General features: G+C 37.4%; 2 protein-coding genes across 3 annotated transcripts in view; one reads left to right on the top strand and one right to left on the bottom strand.

The window, feature by feature from the left end:
• The window catches only part of LOC126779875 (uncharacterized), a 97,504-nt gene that overhangs the window by 50,455 nt on the left and 25,391 nt on the right, over positions 1–21,658 (bottom strand). The gene's annotated exons all lie outside the window — the stretch shown is intronic.
• Positions 1–21,658, top strand: part of LOC126779892 (uncharacterized) — a 46,488-nt gene that overhangs the window by 3,996 nt on the left and 20,834 nt on the right. The window contains exons 2-4 of the mRNA XM_050504051.1: positions 13,380–13,924; positions 14,826–14,937; positions 16,647–16,880. Of these exons, the coding sequence (XP_050360008.1) occupies positions 13,430–13,924; positions 14,826–14,937; positions 16,647–16,880 (841 nt within the window). The 5' untranslated portion in view covers positions 13,380–13,429. The remainder of the gene's footprint in view (positions 1–13,379; positions 13,925–14,825; positions 14,938–16,646; positions 16,881–21,658) is intronic.

The raw sequence follows: 21,658 nt of genomic DNA, 5'->3' as shown, positions 1-21,658 counted from the left end.
TCAGATATTCTACCGCAAAACAGCAATACTTGATATTGTTGTGTTCCGGTTTGAAGGGTGAGTGAGCCAGTGTAATTACAGGCACAAGGGACATACAATCTTAGTTCCCAAGGTTGGTGGCGCATTGGCTATAAGCGATGGTTGACATTTCTTACAATGCCAACGTCTAAGGGCGTTTGGTGACCACTTACCATCAGGTGGCGCGCATATGCTCGTCCACCTTCCTATTCTATAATAAAAAAAAAAAATTATATATATATATATATATATATATATATATATATATATTCTAGATTGTTCATTCGAGGTCGCTTATATACAACCTTACTTTATATCCTATCATTGTCATTATTACTATGTTAATATACGTATCGCAATGTATAGAGATCTATATATTATTTATTTATTTAACAGGATCACTACCAATATACATATTAAATGGTGGCATACGTAACATCCAAAGAGAAAAAATCATCTTCCGATATGTATATCGATGGCAAGTGTACACAACATTGATAAAGTTCGCGTAAACATAAAATAAAGTAAGAAATAGTAATTATTGACTTATGCTTTCGTCATTAATAATAATAATATCCTGGGACATTTTTCACACACGGCCATCTGATCCCAAATTAAGCTTATACAGAGCTTGTGCTATGGAAACCAGACAACTGATATACTACATATATTACTTTTCTTTTGTAAATACATACTTATATAGATAATTACACCCAGACTCGGGACAAACAGACATCTTCATGCACACAAATGTCTGTCCTGGGTGGGAGTCGAACCCACAACCTTCGGCGTGAAAGGCAAGTATTACCAACTACGCCAACCGGCTCGTCACGAGTCATTAACACAAATACTACAATAAAAAATTAAAAAACTATTATATAGATTAATTTTCTCGTTCGTGTTGAGCAGCACTATAATATCATGGAATATGTAAAACAAAGATTTATTTATTTTTACTTTAAATTTCAATTGGGTACGTACTTACAACACCGCAGACCTTGCCTCTTTTATAATTTAAAATTTAAAGGACAAATGGGCCACGCTATGATAATTTAGCTTTTAATTCCTATTTATCACCGCTGAACCATCAACCATCTGAAATCGCAATTCGATAAATTATCGACACCATCTCGATGGCTGGCAATCCACGAAAGCGCGATTTTTATGATATTTTCTGTAACGCACGACCAAGCTGTAAAATCAGCTGCTGTGGGCGGTTTTTCCGAACCACTTGGAAACTTTCGAAAAACACTATAGGTACATTCTTTAAAAGCCGACAATGCACCTGCAAGCCCTTGGGCGTTCCACGTGACGATGACCGGTGGTAGTCTCTTTCCATTACATGGAGTTTCCTACCCGTTTGGCTTCTTTTCCATAAATAATAATTATTATAATGTATGGAAAAAGCTTTGCAACTGATGATATGCCCTCGTTATCGATTTCGGCTACGACGGCCATTCCCAAGATATACTAGTCAATTCGCTGGACATATAGTTTACAAGTGTGTGCACACACACAAGTGTATTCATTGATATATAAATATAAAACATAAAAAATGCACTCTATATTCCGAAAGCTAACACGACCGGAATTAGTTCAGGGCGCGAAACGGCTATACGTGCTTTCTGAGGCACTCGAGTGCACACACTTCCAACGTTCAAGTTCCGCGCTGCCACCGAGAATTTTTCAATATTTATCCCCGAACTTTCGAACTATCCTGGTTTCGAAGCTAGGACCTCTGTATCACCGGCCTCATATCTAGCCACTAGACCAACAAGACAGTTGAAGGTTTTGCAACCAATTTAATTACAAGCCATCTCAAATCTACTCCAAATAAACCATTATTATTCGGCAGGACATATTCTTTATAAATAAAAAATACATTAAAAGCTTCATTTCCTCAATGTCAAGAACGAATCAGCATAATTATACAATCAATATATATTATATACATAATTATATAACACTAAAATTTTCCATATTAAAAAAAAAATACATATATTAATTTAAGTTGTATTGCTTAGTATACGCTTAAATTTAACTTAAACCGGATATATAATGAATTATTCAAGTAAATGATCTGTAAGCGCTTTCCGGTTTAACTTAGGTTATCTATCGAATGGCCGAGATGGCCTAGTGGTTAGAACGCGTGAATCTTAACCGATGATCGTGAGTTTAAACCCGGGCAAGCACCACTCAGTATTCATGTGCTTAATTTGTGTTTTTAATTCATATCGTGCTTTAACATGCATGTGTCTAATTTCACTGAAATTCTGCATTGTAGCAGCGTGGTGGAAGAAGCTCCAAACCTTCTCCTCAAAAAGGGACAGGAGACCTTAGCCCAGCAGTGGGACATTCACAGGCTCTTACAATACGATCAACAGTCATCGTCATATTTCAGACAATTTACACAAAACCTCAATGTGCTCCTACACCCTAAATCTTTCTGATGAATCTCTTTGTCCATCGGTGGAATTGGTATGAGTCCGTTCGGTAATTTTTACTATCGCGTTCAAACAGACAGACGCGGGGCTTTGTTTTATAGTATGTAGTGATAAAAAATGCATGTTCGTCTTTTGTTGCACTAAATTCATCACCCACACTTGTTACGATAAATTATTTCCCATTCAATGTACAGACAAACGGTTTTTACTGATTTATTATATAAATACATTTGAGAAGTTAATATTTGAAGCGCACATTCAGGTCAATCTTTAAAGTCGGTTTTCGTTTCTTTAATACAATTATATAAGGTAAATCAAATCGATTGCTTCAATACTATGCCCTTAAAGGGCTATAGAGGTCAAATGGCAAGCGCTTAGCGCATCGTTTTATACGGACATGAGTGGATGACGTCATAACTTATCATGACGTCATTTAACGAACGTAAACAAAATATCGTGACGAGTTTTAATAGTGTCAATACGGCGACTATCAAGGATATTCTGGATTACAACCTAAAAACAGAGGTGATCGGATTTGGTAAGACTCTTTACTGGTGGTAGGGCTTTGCGCAAGCTCGTCTGGGTAGGTACCACCCACTCATCAGATATTCTACCGCTAAACAGCAGTACTTGGTATTGTTGCGTTCCGGTTTGAAGGGTGAGTGAGCCAGTGTAATTACAGGCACATGAGACATAGCATCTTAGTTCCCAATGTTGGTGGCGCATTGGTGATGTAAGCGATGGTTGACATTTCCTAGAATGCCAATGTCCATGGGCGTTGGTGACCACTTACCATCAGGTGGCCCATATGCGTACATTGTGTATTATAGTGTACAAGTGTGTGCGCCAACACAGGTGCACTCTCTATTGCCTAACTCTCATAATCCGATTTGACGGCAATCCGACATGACCGGAAAGAGTTCAGGCGCAGGACCAATGGCTTTACGTGCTTTCCAAGGCACGGTGTACACACCTCCAACTTTCAAACTCTACTGCTGCTACTGAGAATTTATCTGGGAAAAAACCCAATAAATTTTTATTGGCCCGACCTGGGAATTGAACCCAGGACCTCCGGGTCTGGGGCTTTAAATCAAGCCACTAGACCAACGAGGCAGTCAGCCAACTCATAACTATTTGATATATATTACATAAGTCAGAATGATGTTTGTGTTCATGAATTACTCTCTGATACCCTCATAAGCCAGGAATTTTATCAAAACATGTCCTTTCATTTGCTGAATTCGTGTTTATAATTCATCTCATACTCGTTAATACAGGAAAACATCGTTGAATACATCCTTCGACCGACATTGGAGCGTCGTGATGAAATAAGCTCCACTCTTCCCCTCGATATATGCCTTCGCCCAGCCGTACGATTACAGAATATTACAAATGCGAAGTGATTTTTTCAATTCATTAGTTGATATGTCACCTCAAAACAAACAAACAAACACACATAATGAAGCCGTGCTAATAATCAACGTTTTATTTGGTCTTGATGAGATTTCATAATTTAAAAAAGAAAACCAACAAAAATTTCGTATACATAGCCTTGACCGAATGATTCAACGTAAAGACATTCATTGATTACGTACTTAGAAAACTATTACACTGATTTCTTTTTATCATTCTTTATATATTTAACGCTTTATATAAACGTATTCACTGGTGGTAGACCTTTGTGCCACCACCCACTCATCAGATATTCTACCGCAAAACAGCAGTACTTGATATTGTTGTGTTCCAGTTTGAAGGGTGAGTGAACCATTGTAATTACAGGCACAAGGGACATAAAAGTTAGTTCCCAAGGTTGGTTGCGATTGGTGATGTAAGCGATGGTTAACATTTCATACAATGCCAATGTCTATGGGCGTTGGTGATCACTTACCATCAAGTGACCCATATGCTCGTCCGCCTACCTATCGAAAAAAAGCTTCATCCCCCTAACATACAGGCAACCACTAGTTTGCTATAAGTATAAAACATATAAATAAAATAAAATATATAAATTATAAAGGTTATATTTGGGATATTTAATTTAAGTGTATCTTAGTTGGCTAAAGTAACAGCCTGTGAATATCCTACTGCTGAGCTAAGACCTCCTCTCCTTTTTGAGGAGAAGGTTTTGGAGCTTATTCCACGCTGATCCAATGCGAGTTGGTGGAATATGCATGTGGCAGAATTTTAGTGAAATAAGACACATTGCAGGTTTCTTCGCGATGTTTTGTCTCACCGTCAAGCACGAGATGTATTATAAACACAAATTAGGCACATTTTTTCTTCAAACGAAGCGTGAAGAGGCATCTTGCGGCCGGCAAGGCGGGGGCGGCTAGTGCAGAACATTTTTCCCGACTGTACTCGCCGTCTACGCGTTTAGACTCTACTACAACTTACCATCAATGGAATGAAAAAAATGCTAATTCCACGAACCCACAATCATCGGTTAAGATTCACGCGTTCTAACCACTGAGACATCTCGGCATTAGTTGCCTTGCCATCTATTATTTGTAGCAAGAACAATTTGATTTTGACAATAACACTATATGAGTATATATGAGATACAAAAACACTCGCATTGTCTGATATTCAAACGTTATATTCCTATCTTGCTGTTAAGTTAAGCGTAATACACGTGGGGGGGTAACGTTTATCGATCGCCCCCCGAGGGGAGTTCAACCGAGCCACGGGATGTGCAACGGATGCATATATGAAAACGTCTACCCCACCCTACCCGGTCCGTGATAACATCTCACATAGGGCCGGGTTATCACGTCAGTTACCCCCCTTTACTCTTTTCTCCTAACTATATTGTAAAGCTATACTATCACCCTTTATTAAATAGGCTTAAACAATTTCTAAAACAAGAAATTTTACAACCTTATCCACCAGCAAAACAAAGCCGCCACTCCCCGCCCCCGCAACAACAATTTAGCAAAGATTTCTTCTGCAAGAAAAATTGGTGAGTCTCATGATTGAAACTGCAACATTAAAGCTTTTAGAGCTTTATTTTACAACCAATAAAACTCCATTTTCCTGTTTTAAGCAAAATAAAATAATATCAAAATCGGCTAAGCAAATGCTTTACTACGTGACCAATTTGCCGTCATGTACAATTATATTTTCCTGGTATTTATATATAAAACGTACGTTCGCCTTTAAAATATAAAGTACCATAGATTGATAAATGTTAGAAGTGACATCGACAGTGTTTTATTTAATACAAGAAAATGAAATTTACGATTGTCACACCAATAGTCAAAATATAAGGCTCGCAAAACTGCAAAGAGCAGATACTTATATACTGATATTATATACTAAAACCTTCTATGAAACACACTGCATCTTATAGCATCGAAGATACGACCGGCAACTTATTAAATTATAAGAACTGAATGTTTTTATTGTTTAGTCCTTAAAAAAAAAGCCAAAAATTATCCTTAATTTCTAAACATTTTAAATTTAAAAATCCTAAACAACCCAAGATAATAATTAGCAAAGATCACTGCTCGCTTAATTCTCTACCTACCTGTGATAACACGACCAGTATAAATTGAACCGTTACAAAGATTAAAGAGGACAAACAGACAAAAAAATCATCAAAATTTTTCATAATCAACTTGTTTAAACACAATTGTGTAGAATGTTATGCATCAATATGATTTCTAATTCAAACATGTTCTAAGGTCGAGCCGTTTACAACAGACCTACAGATGGTACCACCACATGCATACATATCGCTCGTTCAAGGTTACCCATCTTTCCGGGATCGTTAAACTACTTGTGATAGACTTTTCGACAGTTAAGGGCGTATCAGACGCACGACTTTCATACGCTGATCACGTACAAAAACGCGTTTTTCGTTTCATCGGCTTTGAAGTGCATTATTTATGTCACCAGTTTTTGCCCGCGGATTGCGATGCGAGGGATTAGTTACGAGCTTGCTTCGTACCAAATTCCATCAAAATTGGTTCAGTTCTTTAGCCTTGCAAGCGTAACACACTCGGAGGTACCAAATGATAAACGAAATAAGAACTATATTTCACTTTTCACACCTTTTTTTTCTGAATGAGTGTATGCTGTTGGCCCTATTGGCCTTTACAGCATCACCGGGCGTAGGCGCGAGTACTAGACTCCACCTTGAATTTCGAACCATATCGGGCTCTACATGACGTTTAATTTGAGGGTGTCTCCTACGAGATCGCACCTCGGCTCAGCACGTAGTCGGAGGGGGATTTTGTAACACTGACATTACGTATACGTACTATTACAAAAAAAACTTAGACAGCGTGATTCAGGAATTTCAAATAATAAATCAACGCTATTAAATTACAAATAGTGACAATCACATTTATAATATTGGTATAGATAACTTCGCACGAGCCGAATGTTTCACGTAAAATATTTATATCGTAATACATTTAACTCTATTGGTTCACATGTGTATTCCACCAACCCGCATTGGAGCAGCATGGTGGAATAAGCTCCAAAGCTTCTCCTCAAAAAGGGAGAGGAGGCCTTAGCCCAGCAGTGGGACATTAACAGACCGTTACTGTAGTGTTCACGATACGCACAACAGAACTCCCAGTTGACATGACTTTTTCCGAAATCTTCAAAATTCGATATATATTAGCGAATTTACACAAAACTGTATATATTATACGCCTAAACATTTCTCTTGACAGCCGAGATGGCCCAGTGGTAAGAACGCGGGAATCCTAACCGATGATGGTGGGTTCAAACCCGGGCAAGCACCAATGAATTTTCATGTGCTTAATTTGCGATTATAATTCTTGAAATTCTGCCACATGTGTATTCCACCAACCCGCATTGGAGCAGCGTGGTGGAATAAGCTCCAAACCTTCTCCTCAAAAAGAGGAGAGGAGGCCTTTAGCCCAGCAGTGGGACATTCACAGGCTGTTACGGAAACATTTCTCTTGAATATCTCCGTCCATTGGTGAAAACCGTATGAAAATAACATCGGTAGTTTTTGAGTTTATCGCGTTCAAACATACAGACACGGCGGGGAGACTTTGGCCTGTAATATTTAATAAAAGCTACTCGAATGGCTTAGGGTAGGTACCACCCACTCATTATATATTCAATCGCTAAATAGCAATACTTAGTATTGTTGTGTTCCGGTTTGAAGGGTGAGTGAGCCAGTGTAATTACAGGCACAAGGGACATAACATCTTAGTTCTCAAGGTTGGTGGCGCGTTGACGATGTAAGGAACAGTTAATACTTCTAACGGCGCCAATGCCTATGTGCGGTGGTTATTTGTTTACCATCGTATTTACTTGCCCCTTCGCCTGCATATTTAATAAAAAAAAGAAAATCAAATATTATATGTGTATATATTTTTAGTGTATTTCGAAGTGTATTCCTTCCATACATTATATATTATATTAAAACTGCCCATAAATACACCATTGCTGAGCAAATAGCTCATCAGGGGATGAGCTATGGGGATTAAGGAAAAGTTTTAGAGCTTATACCACCACGGAGATCCAATGCGAATTGATGGTTATTCATACCATATGTATGAATATCATCAAATCAATAATAATAATAATAACTAAAGAATGCTAGATTCATCTGTCACAAACACGCGAACGAAAAACTTCCTCAAAGAAAAAAAACCCATAATCCCACAATGGGAACTACGCAGCGTAGAAATATATCAACTGAATGTTCCATAGATATGCACGAATAAACAATCGTTCAATTGAAATTAAAAAAAAATGCAAGTGCAGAGGTCTTCCCAAGAATTGAAATAGAAGTGTAAATAACAAAATACGTTGAGTAATCTGACGCTCGAAATCTTACTCTGCCTCGTCTGTATATTATGTATTTACGTATATGAATTACGCTGGAATTTCGACCAATGGGCGACCACATGTTATTTTTTTTAAAGAATAATATCAATACCCATCCACTTCAATTAAGCGTACAGCTTTTGTTAGGAGTGGGGAGGACAATAGCCCATGGAGTCACAATCGAACCTGCGCTTTACATGTCTAGTCGCCCCGTAAACGCTATTAACGCTTCACATAAATATATAAAATGACATAACAATTGTATGTTTATCAAAACATGTCCGTTGACCCGAATTATGGGTTATGAAACACAAAACGCCTCTCGGCTATGTTGGTTAACGAGAAAATTGTTATTACGAAACATTTAGGCTTCGTATTAAGTAATATATTTTAGAAACACGATTGTTATAACACGTGACTCTAAGACAAAGGTAGCGGATTCGAATTCAGTTGATTGAAGCTGCATGCAAAGAAATAAATAGAATTCTTATTTCCCCCTTACAAAGTCAGAAAGCTCAACTAGATAAAAGCAAATACTATTACATAAAATAAAAACTCCACGGAGTTAAGTATAATATGACAGAACTTAAGACGTTTATTTACAAACGTTTATTTACAACTAAATTCCTGCCGTGATGTCTCCTACGTGTTTTGGATAGGGGGGGGGGGAAGTATTTCAGGTACCCTATGTCCTTTTCTATATCCGTGGCAACAAGTATGGAAAATTCCACAACGATCGGTTAATAAATTAAGACTTGAAAGCGTAACAAACAAACAGACTAACTGTCGCATATATACTAAACTTAAAAGGTGAAAAAAAAAATTTTGTAGGTTTGTTTGTAGTGGATAAACTCAAAATCTACTTAACCGATTTAAAAATTTCTTTCAAATATAAAAAGGTACATTATCAACGAGTAACACAGGATATATTTAAAATAAAAAAATAAGAAATCCCAACGGAAATTGCAATAACGTAACCCAATGTATCGATTATCATCGTACGAAGTCAGAACAGGCTGTTATTTTATAATATTAGTATAAATAAACAAATCTTGCGTCATCATCGCTTACCTTTCAATCGAAGGGTCGAGATGACTCAGTGCTCATTATGTCAGAATGCGGGCCCGGTTTTTTCGGTATCCTTCAATTATTCGGGGTACCATCGGCGCGCGTTGAAATCTCCCTTTTTTATGTAAAACAACATTCCTCGGTACTGTTAGTCCGTTACGAGATATTTTATAAGCTGACTGCGCCACGTGGCATCGTCAGCGTAGAATACAACTTGTAGTATACTAATATACGGATAAAGTGTCTTTTTAATAATGAAGGTTTTTTGGAAATTGATTCTTCATAACCACCAGAGACATTGGCGTTGTAGGAATATTAACAATCTCTTACACCGTCAATGCGCAACCATGGAAACTAAGACTTTATAACCCTTGTGCCTGTAGTTACACTCGCTCAGTATTCGAATCGAAACACATCGATACTAAGTATCGTTGTTTGGTGGTAGAATATGTGATTAGTGGGTGGTACCTACGCCAATATATATCCTGACTTAACACACGCAACCCTACCCAGTTATATTAATGTAGTAACAGCCTGTTAACGTCCCACTGCTGGGCTAAGGCCTCCTCTCCCTTTTGCTCCAATGCAGGTTGATAGAATACACCTGTGGCAGAATTTCAATGAAATCAGACACATGCAGGTTTCCTCGCGATGCTTTCCTTCACCGTCAAGCACGAGATGAATTATAAACACAAACTAAGCACATGAAAATTCAGTGGTGCTTGCCCGGGTTTGAACCCACGATCATCGGTTAAGATTCACACTTTCTAACCACTAGGCCATCTCGGCTTATATTTTAATACGGAACCTTAAAAAACAATACAACCTTAAAATTCATTGGGCACGCGTCGGTCACTCGGACTGCATGCCACATTTTTTTATTAATGGCCTTTAAGTTCAGAAACGTGGAATTCGATTGAATTTAAAAGTTTTGAATGTCATTTGTGATTATTTTCAACTCGATTACGGAACAGACAAGGAGAGTAATGCCTCAGGGTCAATCGCTTAGTGTGATAAAAACAAATTATATAAATAATAGTTTTGGTCCACGGCCGCCTTTTGGGAGGGGATTGGGGGTCGTTTTCAGATTTTAGGTAAAAACTCTTTGTCCTTCCTTTGTTTTCGAGCTTCCTTGACAACTAGTTTTATCAAAATCGGTTCAGTAGTTTAGCCGTGAAAGCGTAAAGACAGACAGAATTACTTTCGCATTTATAATTCTACTGGGCCTTTTGCCCACGGCTGGGCAAGAGGCCCAGGGTACAGTCCCACCACCGAGCTGCTCCAATGTGGGTTGATTGCTTCATCACTAAGATCAAAATAAATTCAACCGACAATTATGGGTTAAGATTCACCACTGGCCTTTGTTCTATACATACTTTGGCCGCAGTCATGGGTACAATTCCCAGGTCGGGCCCATAAAAATTTACTGCCGGCCGTCCCATCGGATTATGAAAGTGAGGGAATAGAGAGTGCACCTGTGTTTGCGCACACACTTGTGCATTATAATATCTCCTGCGCAGTTGGCTAATCTCTCTTAAAATTGGCCGCCGTGGCCGAAATCGGTCTGGAGGACATTATTATTATTATACATAACTCTTATTCAAGTACACTTATTGCATTATCATTTTATAATAATATAAATTAAAAAACATCACCGACCTGCACTGCTATCCTGATCACTTCATCACTCACACGTAAAATGTCGAAAACCGACTTACGGTGTTATACTATTTTGACGCGTGTATTCTTGTAATGTTATGATTATTAGGGTCAATATCGCATATCACTTTGTATCGTTTTATGACCGTTTTCCGCGGTGAGTCTCGAGTTTGTTCTTACAGAATAGATTCTACTAAAAATTAAGCGGCAACCTCAATATTTATATTACCTTTGACATCAATTAAATTACGTAGCTATGTAAATTATATACTAATAAAACACATATCTACAACTATTCTACCGGTGGTAGGGCTTTGTGCAAGCTCGTCTGGGTAGGTACCACCCACTCATCGGATATTCTACCGTAGAACAACAGTACTTGGTATTGTTGTGTTCCGTGGTGAGTGAGCCAGTGTAATTACAGGCACAAGGTACATATCATCTTAGTTCCCAAGGTTGGTGGCGCATTGGCGATGTAAGCGATGGTTAACATATCTTACAATGCCAATGTCTATGAGCGTTGGTGATAACTTACCATCAGGTGGCCCATATGCTCGTCCGCCTAGATATTCAATGAAAAACCTAAGCTTATTTCGAGCGATTGATGGATTGAATACACATAAGTCACACGATATGAATTATAAACATAAATGAAAATTTAGTACAGTCTCCCAAGAATAGCATCATTGAATCATGGGTTTAATCTTATTCAAGATTCTGAACACTGAACAATCACGGCTCAATTACATAAAGCTATCATATCATAAAAAAATACATAAAACTATAATAATAATATACACTAGTATATTATTGACAATTATACATTAAACTCGTTATAAATAAGCTAAACCGGTTTTAAAAACGCAAATAACGATACATAAGCGTTACCTATTTACTGCCTCGTTTGTCTTGTGTTTAGATATAAGGCCGATCAGAGGCAGATCCCGAGGTGCTCGAATCGAACCTAACGTCGAGCAAATAAAAATTTATTGGAACGACAATTCTCAGTAGCAGCCCGGAGTCTGAAAGATGGAAGCGTGTACACTCCCGTGCCTCGGAAAGCCTAAACTATTAATAATAATAATATCCTGGGACAGTTTTTGACACACGACCATCTGATCCCAAATTAAGCTTGTACAGAGCTTGTACTATGGAAATAGACAACTGATATACTACATATACTATTCTTTTATAAATACATACTTATATAGATAATTACACCCAGACTCAGGACAAACAGACATGTCATGTCATGCACACAAATATCTGTCCTGGGTGGGAATCGAACTCACAACCTTCGGTGTGAAAGGCAAGCATCCACCAACCACACCAACCGGCTCGTCAAATTATTTCCGGTCGTGTCTGATTGCCGTCCCATTGCCGGATTATGAATTCGGGAATAGAGAGTGCACCTGTGTGTGCGCAGACACTCTTCGACTTTAATATATCCAGTGTCTATGGTCGATGATTGACAATCGGGTGGTCCGCCAGTCCTATCTACCTATTATAAATAAACACGCTAATTACTTAAAGAGTTCGTTGACCTCACGGCCGTTGTTATAAGCAATCGCTTCCGCAACAAGATCATTTGTTTTGACATTTGTTGATCTTTTTTGTAATATCGTTTTGATTGGTTAATTTCAATTATAGCAACTTTTAGATAGATTTAGATTTTTTTATTTTATTACATAGGAATATAACGCCCAACGCTGTATACAATTTCGTTTCTTATTCTCGATTACAAATTTAAATATCTTAAATAGAAAAATTGCATACTTCACGTATAGGCTAACTTAACCTACATTCAAAAAAAAGTAAATACTTTGAAAGAAAAAAAAAAAAAAAAAAAGAAATTACGTAAGCAAAAAAAAGAACTATTTATAAAAACAAAACAAACACCAATTATAACAAAAAAAGAAGAAAACGTCATTATAAAAATCGACATTTAAATTTAATAAATGTAAATAAACAAATGTATGCACTTACTATGACATACATATATAATGAGGGGAAATTGAATAATGTCAAAATGAACAACAAAGTCATTTTTATAACACGAGTACGAGTCGGTTACCACCGAAACGAGCCAATAAAAAAATAAAAGTTTAAAAAAAACAACACTGACATGTTTTTTTTTTACTATTAATAGGCCAGCGTTTGACCGTTGACTTGCCTGATGTTAAGCATCGACACGGTCTAAGATGTAGCACGCTTGCCTATAAGAAACTATTAACTTTATTGTTATTGAAAGATTATATAATTAAAGAAAACAATTTAATAAAAGCCGTGACGTTCCAGTGGCAGAAGACCTGAATTTCAAATTTATCAATTTAAACAAGGCGTAAAACTTATTTATAATTTATTTTTTTATTTCAGATAAAAATCTAAACATAAAATGAGTGTTGAGTTATAAGCAAACCATTAAAATGTCTATAAGAATCGATAGAACAAAATTAACAATATTAGTCCTAATCAATATAATCATAAGGAACAATTGCGAGAGTGTCGTGAGCGATAATATTGATGATAGCACAAAACCGATTGGACATACATTTAGAGAAGACACGAGTTTAGATTATGAAGAATATACGAATATAAATAAAAACTTAGATAACAAACAAACGAACACAGACGAAATATCAATAAACACAACCAAAGATGACGAAACGGAATTCAACGTCAAAGAATATCCGGAAATAATCACAACGGAAAACATACAAACGACAGTAACAGAAGAAACGCATGGTGATGTAGATGATGAATATGATATAAAGGATGATGAAAGTGATGACGGGATGAGAACGACACATCAAGACGTCACAGAAACGGCAACCAATTACGTAGCCATATCAGACAATAATGTTTACACTAAGGAACCTGTTTTAACGGATATAAACAATCTAAGTGGATTCAATATACAGGTAGGTGTAGATCGAAGCAACATGGCATTTCTTTAGATTTTTAGTAACAGACTGCCTCGTTGGTCTGATATCAGGCAGATCCCGAGGTCCTGTCAATAAAATTAAATGTTTTCTTTTCCCGCCTGTAGCCATAAAATGTGTACAATATTTTTATTTATAATATCATTCGAAACAACTTTATATATCCACTTTAATTTTATGTCCAAAGTTTCGATCGACAATGAAGACATTCAAGGCGCCATTTTTTCACAAATCCATAGTGAATACTACAGATTATTCAAGATCTCTAGCAATGGTATCGCGTCAATTCAACGTGAATATTGCTGTTAAATCGTTTATTTGTCTTTACTTTTGTGGTTGGAATAGACTATACACAGACCTTTATATCCAATGCCGTTATCTACTAATAACTTAGAGCAATTTAGGGAATATCAAATAATTGGAAACAAGTACTTGATTTCTTGATTGAATCCAACACTGGTGGTTTTACTGGTGGTAAGGCTTTGTGCAAGCTCGTCTGGGTAGGTACCACGTCCTCAGATATTCTAACGCAAAACAGCATTACTTGTTATTGTTGTGTTCCGGTTTGAAGGATGAGTCAGCCAGTGTAATTACAGGCACAAGAGACATCTTAGCTCACAAGGTTGGTGGCGCATTGGTGATGTAAGCGATGGTTAACATTTCTTACGATGCTAATGTCTATGAGCGTTTTTGACCACTTACCATCAGGTGGTTCGTCCGTCAGATAGATATGCTTATATGGCAATTAGGTATCAATATTGAATCTAACTTATATATGCGTATATAATAATTTATACAACAAAGAAATCTTAACAAGCCAACAAGGCAGGCTATCTGCACAATTGCTAATTAGATATCAATAAAACTACCAAAATTTCAGTCTGAACCCTCAACATCACAAGCCACGACGAGATCCATGGAGAGTATCGAAGACACGTCTCCAGCTGATGAAGATTCTGACAACAGCGGTCAACGGAACCCTAAGACCGAATGTATGTATATTCATCTCTATTTTTAATCACATAAACTAAAGCTTTTATATTCTTCGTATGATGAAAATAAAAAACTTTTAAGGGACGCCCGAAAGCTGTAAGACATCGAAATTTATTGTTATTGAAAGATTATATAATTAAAGAAAACAATTTAATAAAAGCCGTGATGTTCCAGTGGCAGAAGACCTGAATTTCAACCGATAGTTCAAAGTTCGAACCCAGGCACAGTAATACAGTAACAGCCTGTTAATGTCCCACAGCTGGGCTAAGGCCTCCTCTCCCTTTTTGAGGAGAAGGTTTGGAGCTTATTCCACCATGCTGCTCCAATGCAACCCGCATTGGTAGAATACACATGTGGCAGAATTTCAATTAAATTAGACACATGCAGGTTTCCTCACGATGTTTTCCTTCACCGTCAAGCACGAGATGAATTATAAACACAAATTAAGCACATAAGATTCACGCGTTCTAACCGCTAGGCCATCTCTGCTCTTTTTTTTTCGGAACCTAGGCAAGCACCGCTGAATTTTATCTACTCAAATTGATTATACTTTTACTAAGTATTTTATTATTGTGTGAAAAAATTGTACGTGCTGACGACGTAAACAGTGATAGCAAAAATTGGGCGTAATCAACTACTTTTACAATTAGATTAATAATCTTATTGAATGTAATCATGATTACATCAGGATTACTTTATTAACTATGTTAAGTAGAAATCTTCCCCGTTGTATCCCCCCAAGAAATATAAAACCGCAAACAAACTGGTGGTAGGGCTTTGTGCAAGCTCGTCTGGGTAGGTACCACCCACTCATCAGATATTCTACCGCAAAACAGCAATACTTGATATTGTTGTGTTCCGGTTTGAAGGGTGAGTGAGCCAGTGTAATTACAGGCACAAGGGACATAAAATCTTAGTTCCCAAGGTTGGTGGCGCATTGGATATGTAAGCGATGGTTGACATTTCTTACAATGCTAATGTCTAAGAGCGTTGGTGACCACTTACCATCAGGTGGCCCATATGCTCGTCCGCCTTCCTATTCTATAAAAAAAAAAAAAAAAAAACAATTAAGAAACATTGAAATTATAGGCAGTATTGTCTAATTTATAAACGTATTTGTAATATACGTAGTGTAATAAAACGTTTTCAAGTTGAAGACGATTCTGATCACGAACGCACGAAGCAAGTAATATTACATAGATTTGCCGTGTAATAAGTATATAAAATATGGAATTTTACATATAATAAGGACGCTTTAACTGTTGAAAAAACCCGTTACTCTTTGAGGAAAAGGCTTGGAGTTCATTCCACGGCGCTGCTCCAATGCTTTGGTGGTTACACGAGTGGCAGATTTTCATCTAGCACGTGATGGTATCCTCACTCTTACCTTCACCGCGGAGCACAAAATAAATTATCAACACAAATTAAGCACATGAAAATTCAGTGGCGATTGCACCGACTTGAACCCGAAATATAAAAAAATGGCGTAATTATCAAGGTACTCACGAGTTAATGTGTAAACATGTGAGCGTGAACCGATCTCACGCACACATTAACGTACTTACAATAACAAATCTTACGCTGACGTCATCTGAAGCTCGAACTCTCACTTAGCTACCGTGTACTGAGCACTAAAATGTTTACATATCAAAAAAATTAGCAGTAAGCTCCGAGATGATGGTGACCAATTGACTTTCTATTCTTTCAGCTGATAAACAACCACTGGACAAGAGGCTGTACGAGAAATCCCGTCCCCCGCCGGCTCTGAGCAAGAGTTCAACATTGAAATCCTGGCTCGAGGACTCATGGTTACGACCCCCCGCTGGGATCCTGGTGCCATTGCGACCGTTGGCTCTGAACAGGGCGCTGGGGGTATGGAACGACTTGGCAGCTGAAGGGTTGAACGTTACCGATATCGTCATCGTCGGTTACGATTCAAATGGTAAATACAATCGTTTTACTCGACATATTTAGAAAATTATTTATAGGTATTGTTATATTTTCATGGGCAGAGAGCCCTTCAAAAATGCCAAATGGGTGTTATCTATTCGTATTCAAACCCTACCACCAAAAAGACCAACCAGGAAGGCACTGACATCACAATCATTAATCCAAAACTAGCTACCCGTCCCGTCTTCGGTCGGGTAGAACGCAAGTCTACATAAAACGCTTAAATCGTAATACGTACAACTCTATTGGCCTACGCTACGCAAGGTATAACTTCCATCGTCATAACTTTTTCCGACATCATCAACAATCATTGTCATATTTCAGCCAATTTAAACAAAACCCTAATGAGTTATACACTGAAACCTTTCTCACGAATTACTCCGTTCATTTATGATAACCGTTTGTAACTCCGTGCGGTGGTATTTGAATTTATCGCGGACAAACAGACAGATTTATAATATTGAATGATTATGGCACAGGCATGAATTAAATGTTATGCACCTATGTGATTATAGCTAATGGTTTTTCTTTGATGTAATCTTAAGCGACATACTATAACAATGTACATCGTTACAAGGTTACATTAACCAATGAATCAAGGTAATATATTTATAGTATATAACAATACACAAAACTTATATACATTTACTGGTGGTAGGGCTTTGTGCAAGCTCGTCTGGGTAGGTACCACCCACTCATCAGATATTCTACCGCAAAACAGCAATACTTGATGTTGTTGTGTTCCGGTTTGAAGGGTGAGTGAGCCAGTGTAATTACAGGCACAAGGGACATAAAATCTTAGTTCCCAAGGTTGGTGGCGCATTGGCTATAAGCGATGGTTGACATTTCTTACAATGCCAATGTCTAAGAGCGTTGGTGACCACTTACCATCAGGTGGCCCATATGCTCGTCCGCCTTCCTATTCTATAAAAAAAAAAAAAAACATACCGTAACCGTAACAACCTGTGGATGTCCCTGTTAATATTTCCTGCGCCAATGACCAATGTCTATGGGTTGTAGTGACCACTTACCATCACGTGGCACATTTGCAAGTCCCAACTACAAATTTTATAAAAATGTATATAGAGAACCGTTATGGAATAATTTGTCTCATGTCTAAGGGGAGGAGACCTTAGACCACCTTAGTTAATGAGTTATATACTGTTGTATGTATGTATATATGTTTATATTATATAAATTTGTTTTATTAACGAAGAGTTTGAAATAACTCTACCAGAAACGAATGTTACTTTTATCATTATCTCGTCAAGGATTTCGTCAGTTCACGTCAATGTTTACGTATATTTTTGTTATCAATGGATATCGCTAAAACATTATATAGTTTATAATATTAGTCAGTGAGTATATAGGTCATACGTTGTTTACCGTTTCCTCTCTTTTCGTCATCATTAATTTGACATTCGAATGAAAATGACAGTTGTTTAACCAATAAACAATATTTAGAGGTATAGTGTGTGTTTTCGAATCGTCCTGTCACAGCACCGGTTCTGAATGTTGATTATGTCACAAAGAACCGGCGAGAAACTCAATAGTAACTCTTATTGTTAAAGTTAAAGTAAAGTTACAGCCTGTGAATGTCCCACTGCTGGGCTAAAGGCCTCCTCTCCTCTTTTTGAGGAGAAGATTTGGAGCTTATTCCACCACACTGCTCCAATGCGGATTGGCGGAATACACATGTGGCAGAATTTCAGTTAAATTAGACACATGCAGGTTTCCTCACGATGTTTTCCTTCACCGTAAAGCACGAGATGAATTATAATCACAAATTAAGTACATGAAAATTATTCAGTGGTGCTTGCCCGGAACCCACGATCATCGGTTAAGATTCACGCGTTCTTACCACTGGCCCATCTCGGACTATACATATTACATACAATTCGCTAATATCTCTGCTATATTATGCACTACAAACAGCTAACACTATTCCACTAAGCTACTTATATACACTTTAATTTCACTTCCAAAGTTTCGATAAAAACTTCGCCGATATATAAGGTGCGTTTTTTTTTCACGAAACCACAAATCATTATTGGTCTCGACGTAATGTCAATACAAGGTCAACGTCGTTTATTTAAGATAAACAAACAACTACATCTGTCATTGGAATGGTATAAAACGATTGTAAATCAGCCTCCTCAAAATCCACGTTTCGAAAATGTTAAAATGAGTAGGTCGCATACTAAAATATTATGTAGACTTCGCTCCGGTTATTTTTTTTTTTTATAGAATCGGAAGGTGGACGAGCATATGAGCCACCTGATGGTAAGTGGTCACCAAACGCCCTTAGACATTGGCATTGTAAGAAATGTCAACCATCGCTTACAGCCAATGCGCCACCAACCTTGGGAACTAAGATTTTATGTCCCTTGTGCCTGTAATTACACTGGCTTACTCACCCTTCAAACCGGAACACAACAATATTAAGTATTGCTGTTTTGCGGTAGAATATCTGATGAGTGGGTGGTACCTACCCAGACGAGCTTGCACAAAGCCCTACCACCAGTAAAATTTACCCTTGTAACAATTTCCTTTTTCTCATGAAAAAGGCTGATTCCCGTAATTGTAATGTTTGTGGTAAGACAGATGACATACATCATGTTTTAGTAGAATGTAATAAATTAAGAGACCCTAGGGAAGCATTGATAAATAGATTTCAGATATGTCGGTTAAATGTCGGAGTTATGCAAAGTGCTTTATCAGATCCCACGTTTACAGTGGCCAAAGCAATATGCAGTATGATGTCTGTCTGTCAGTATGTAACGTAATTATAAATCCTATAAGATAAAATTTGATACATAAGATAGCTTAAGGTAAGATGGGTTTGACATGCCGCAAGGATAAAAAACCCGTTAAAAAAAAGAAAAAAAAAACTGTCATTGGAATCTGTTTTAAGAGATCTTTCAAATAATATTAATATTTCATCAATCAACTGTCTAATATTTCAATTGAATGACACTAAAATGACCCAGTGGTTAGAACGCGTGAATCTTGACCGATGATTACGGGGTTCAATCCCCTGATTTGTCTTTACCTATCTTGTGCTGTGTGAAGGAAAATATCGTGAGAATACGTCCATGTGTCTAATTTGCACATGTGTATCCACAAATTCGCATCGGAGTAGCTTGTTGGAATAAGCTCTAACCCCAAAGAAAGAGGAAGCCTTAGCCCAGCAGTGGGACATAGCTACTTTAATAGATTGAGCGCTTCAAATGATCGTTGAAGAAATCTACTTACCACAACTCCACAATTAGACGTCATAATCAAATCGTTCTTACCTGAAAAAAAATAATTAAAATTTAAGTAAGAGAAAAAAAAAGTGGAGAAGTGCGAAAGTACGCACGAGAATCGATGTATGAACATTTGAAGGTGTACCGCATGTTACGCACCATTAACGCACTTACGTCATCCGTGACGTCATCTGACGCTAGAAATCTTACGCGTCTTACGCTCGAAGTATCAGTTAGCTACCGTATACCGAGCGCTAAGATGTTTACACATCGAAAACCATTTTCAATTGTTAAGTTAAACGACCACACAAACTTATAACTCATAAATAATGCGACAAAAAGCCAATAGTGCACATAGCTTATTCCATTGAGTATTTGCAATAACGCGTCACAAGACGAACTTCGTATAATACTTTAAATGCCTCGTTGGTATAGTGGCTGCCGGGTCCAAGCCCCGTGTCGGGCAAATAAAAAAAAATACATTATAAAATAAATTTACTGGTGGCTAGAGCTTTGTGCGAGCTCGTCTGAGTCCAAAAAGCAGCACTTGGTATTGTTATGGTCCAGTTTGAAGGGTGAGTGAGCCAGTGCAATTACAGGCACAAGGGACATAACATCTTAGTTCCCAAGATTAGTGGCGCATTAGCGATGGTTAACATTTCTTACAATGCCTATGTCTACAGGCGTTAGTGACCACTTACCATCAGATGACCCATATGCTCGTCCGCCTACTTATACCATAAAAAAAAGTTATTGGGTTATTATGTCAACGACAAATGTTTAATATAAAACAATAACATGAAATTCACGCGTTTCACATCAACGCGGTACAAACGGCGACGAAAAGCTTTTTATATACATCCATATATATGTACATACATATATGTATATATATACTAATATTATAAATGTGAAAGTAACTCTGTCTGTTACGCTTAAACGGCTAAACCACTGAAGCGATTTTGATGAAATCCTATATGAAGCAAGCTTAAGCTCCTCAGGAATCACATAGTCTACTTTTTTACCGAAAACCAGCTCTGGTAATAGCAACATTGAATAAATCTATTACCAAAAAAAAAAAAACAGAACACTAGGAAGCATTATTTTATTCTTCGTTCGTTCGTCTGTCTGTATGTTCGTCTTACGTTCAGACAAACGATATTGAACACAGTAACAGTACAGATAACTTAATCGAATGTTCTTGAACAACTTTTTTGCTTGAGTAATTTCTATCAATTCGTAACCGGAGCGGCTGTATACAATTCAACACAATATTAAATCAATCTAAGTTAAACATTGCGAATCTAAGCAACTGGAGCGTTAACTTACATAAGCCAAGGTTAAATTACAAATCAACTTGGAAAGTTATAATGATAGATACAGACGCGTGTTAGACGCTAAATCATTCATTTGTTTTTCTATTGAAACTATGACGTCACACTACATCAGATACTCTAGCGCCAAACAGCAATAGTATTGTTGCGTTCCGGTTTGAAGGGTGAGTGAGCCCGTGTAATTACAG

Source organism: Nymphalis io, chromosome 30 (genome assembly GCF_905147045.1).
Source record: "Nymphalis io chromosome 30, ilAglIoxx1.1, whole genome shotgun sequence".
Classification (NCBI taxonomy): domain Eukaryota; kingdom Metazoa; phylum Arthropoda; class Insecta; order Lepidoptera; family Nymphalidae; genus Nymphalis; species Nymphalis io.
The sequence above is the reverse complement of the archived record's forward strand: the minus strand, read 5'-3'. Positions and strand labels throughout refer to the sequence as shown.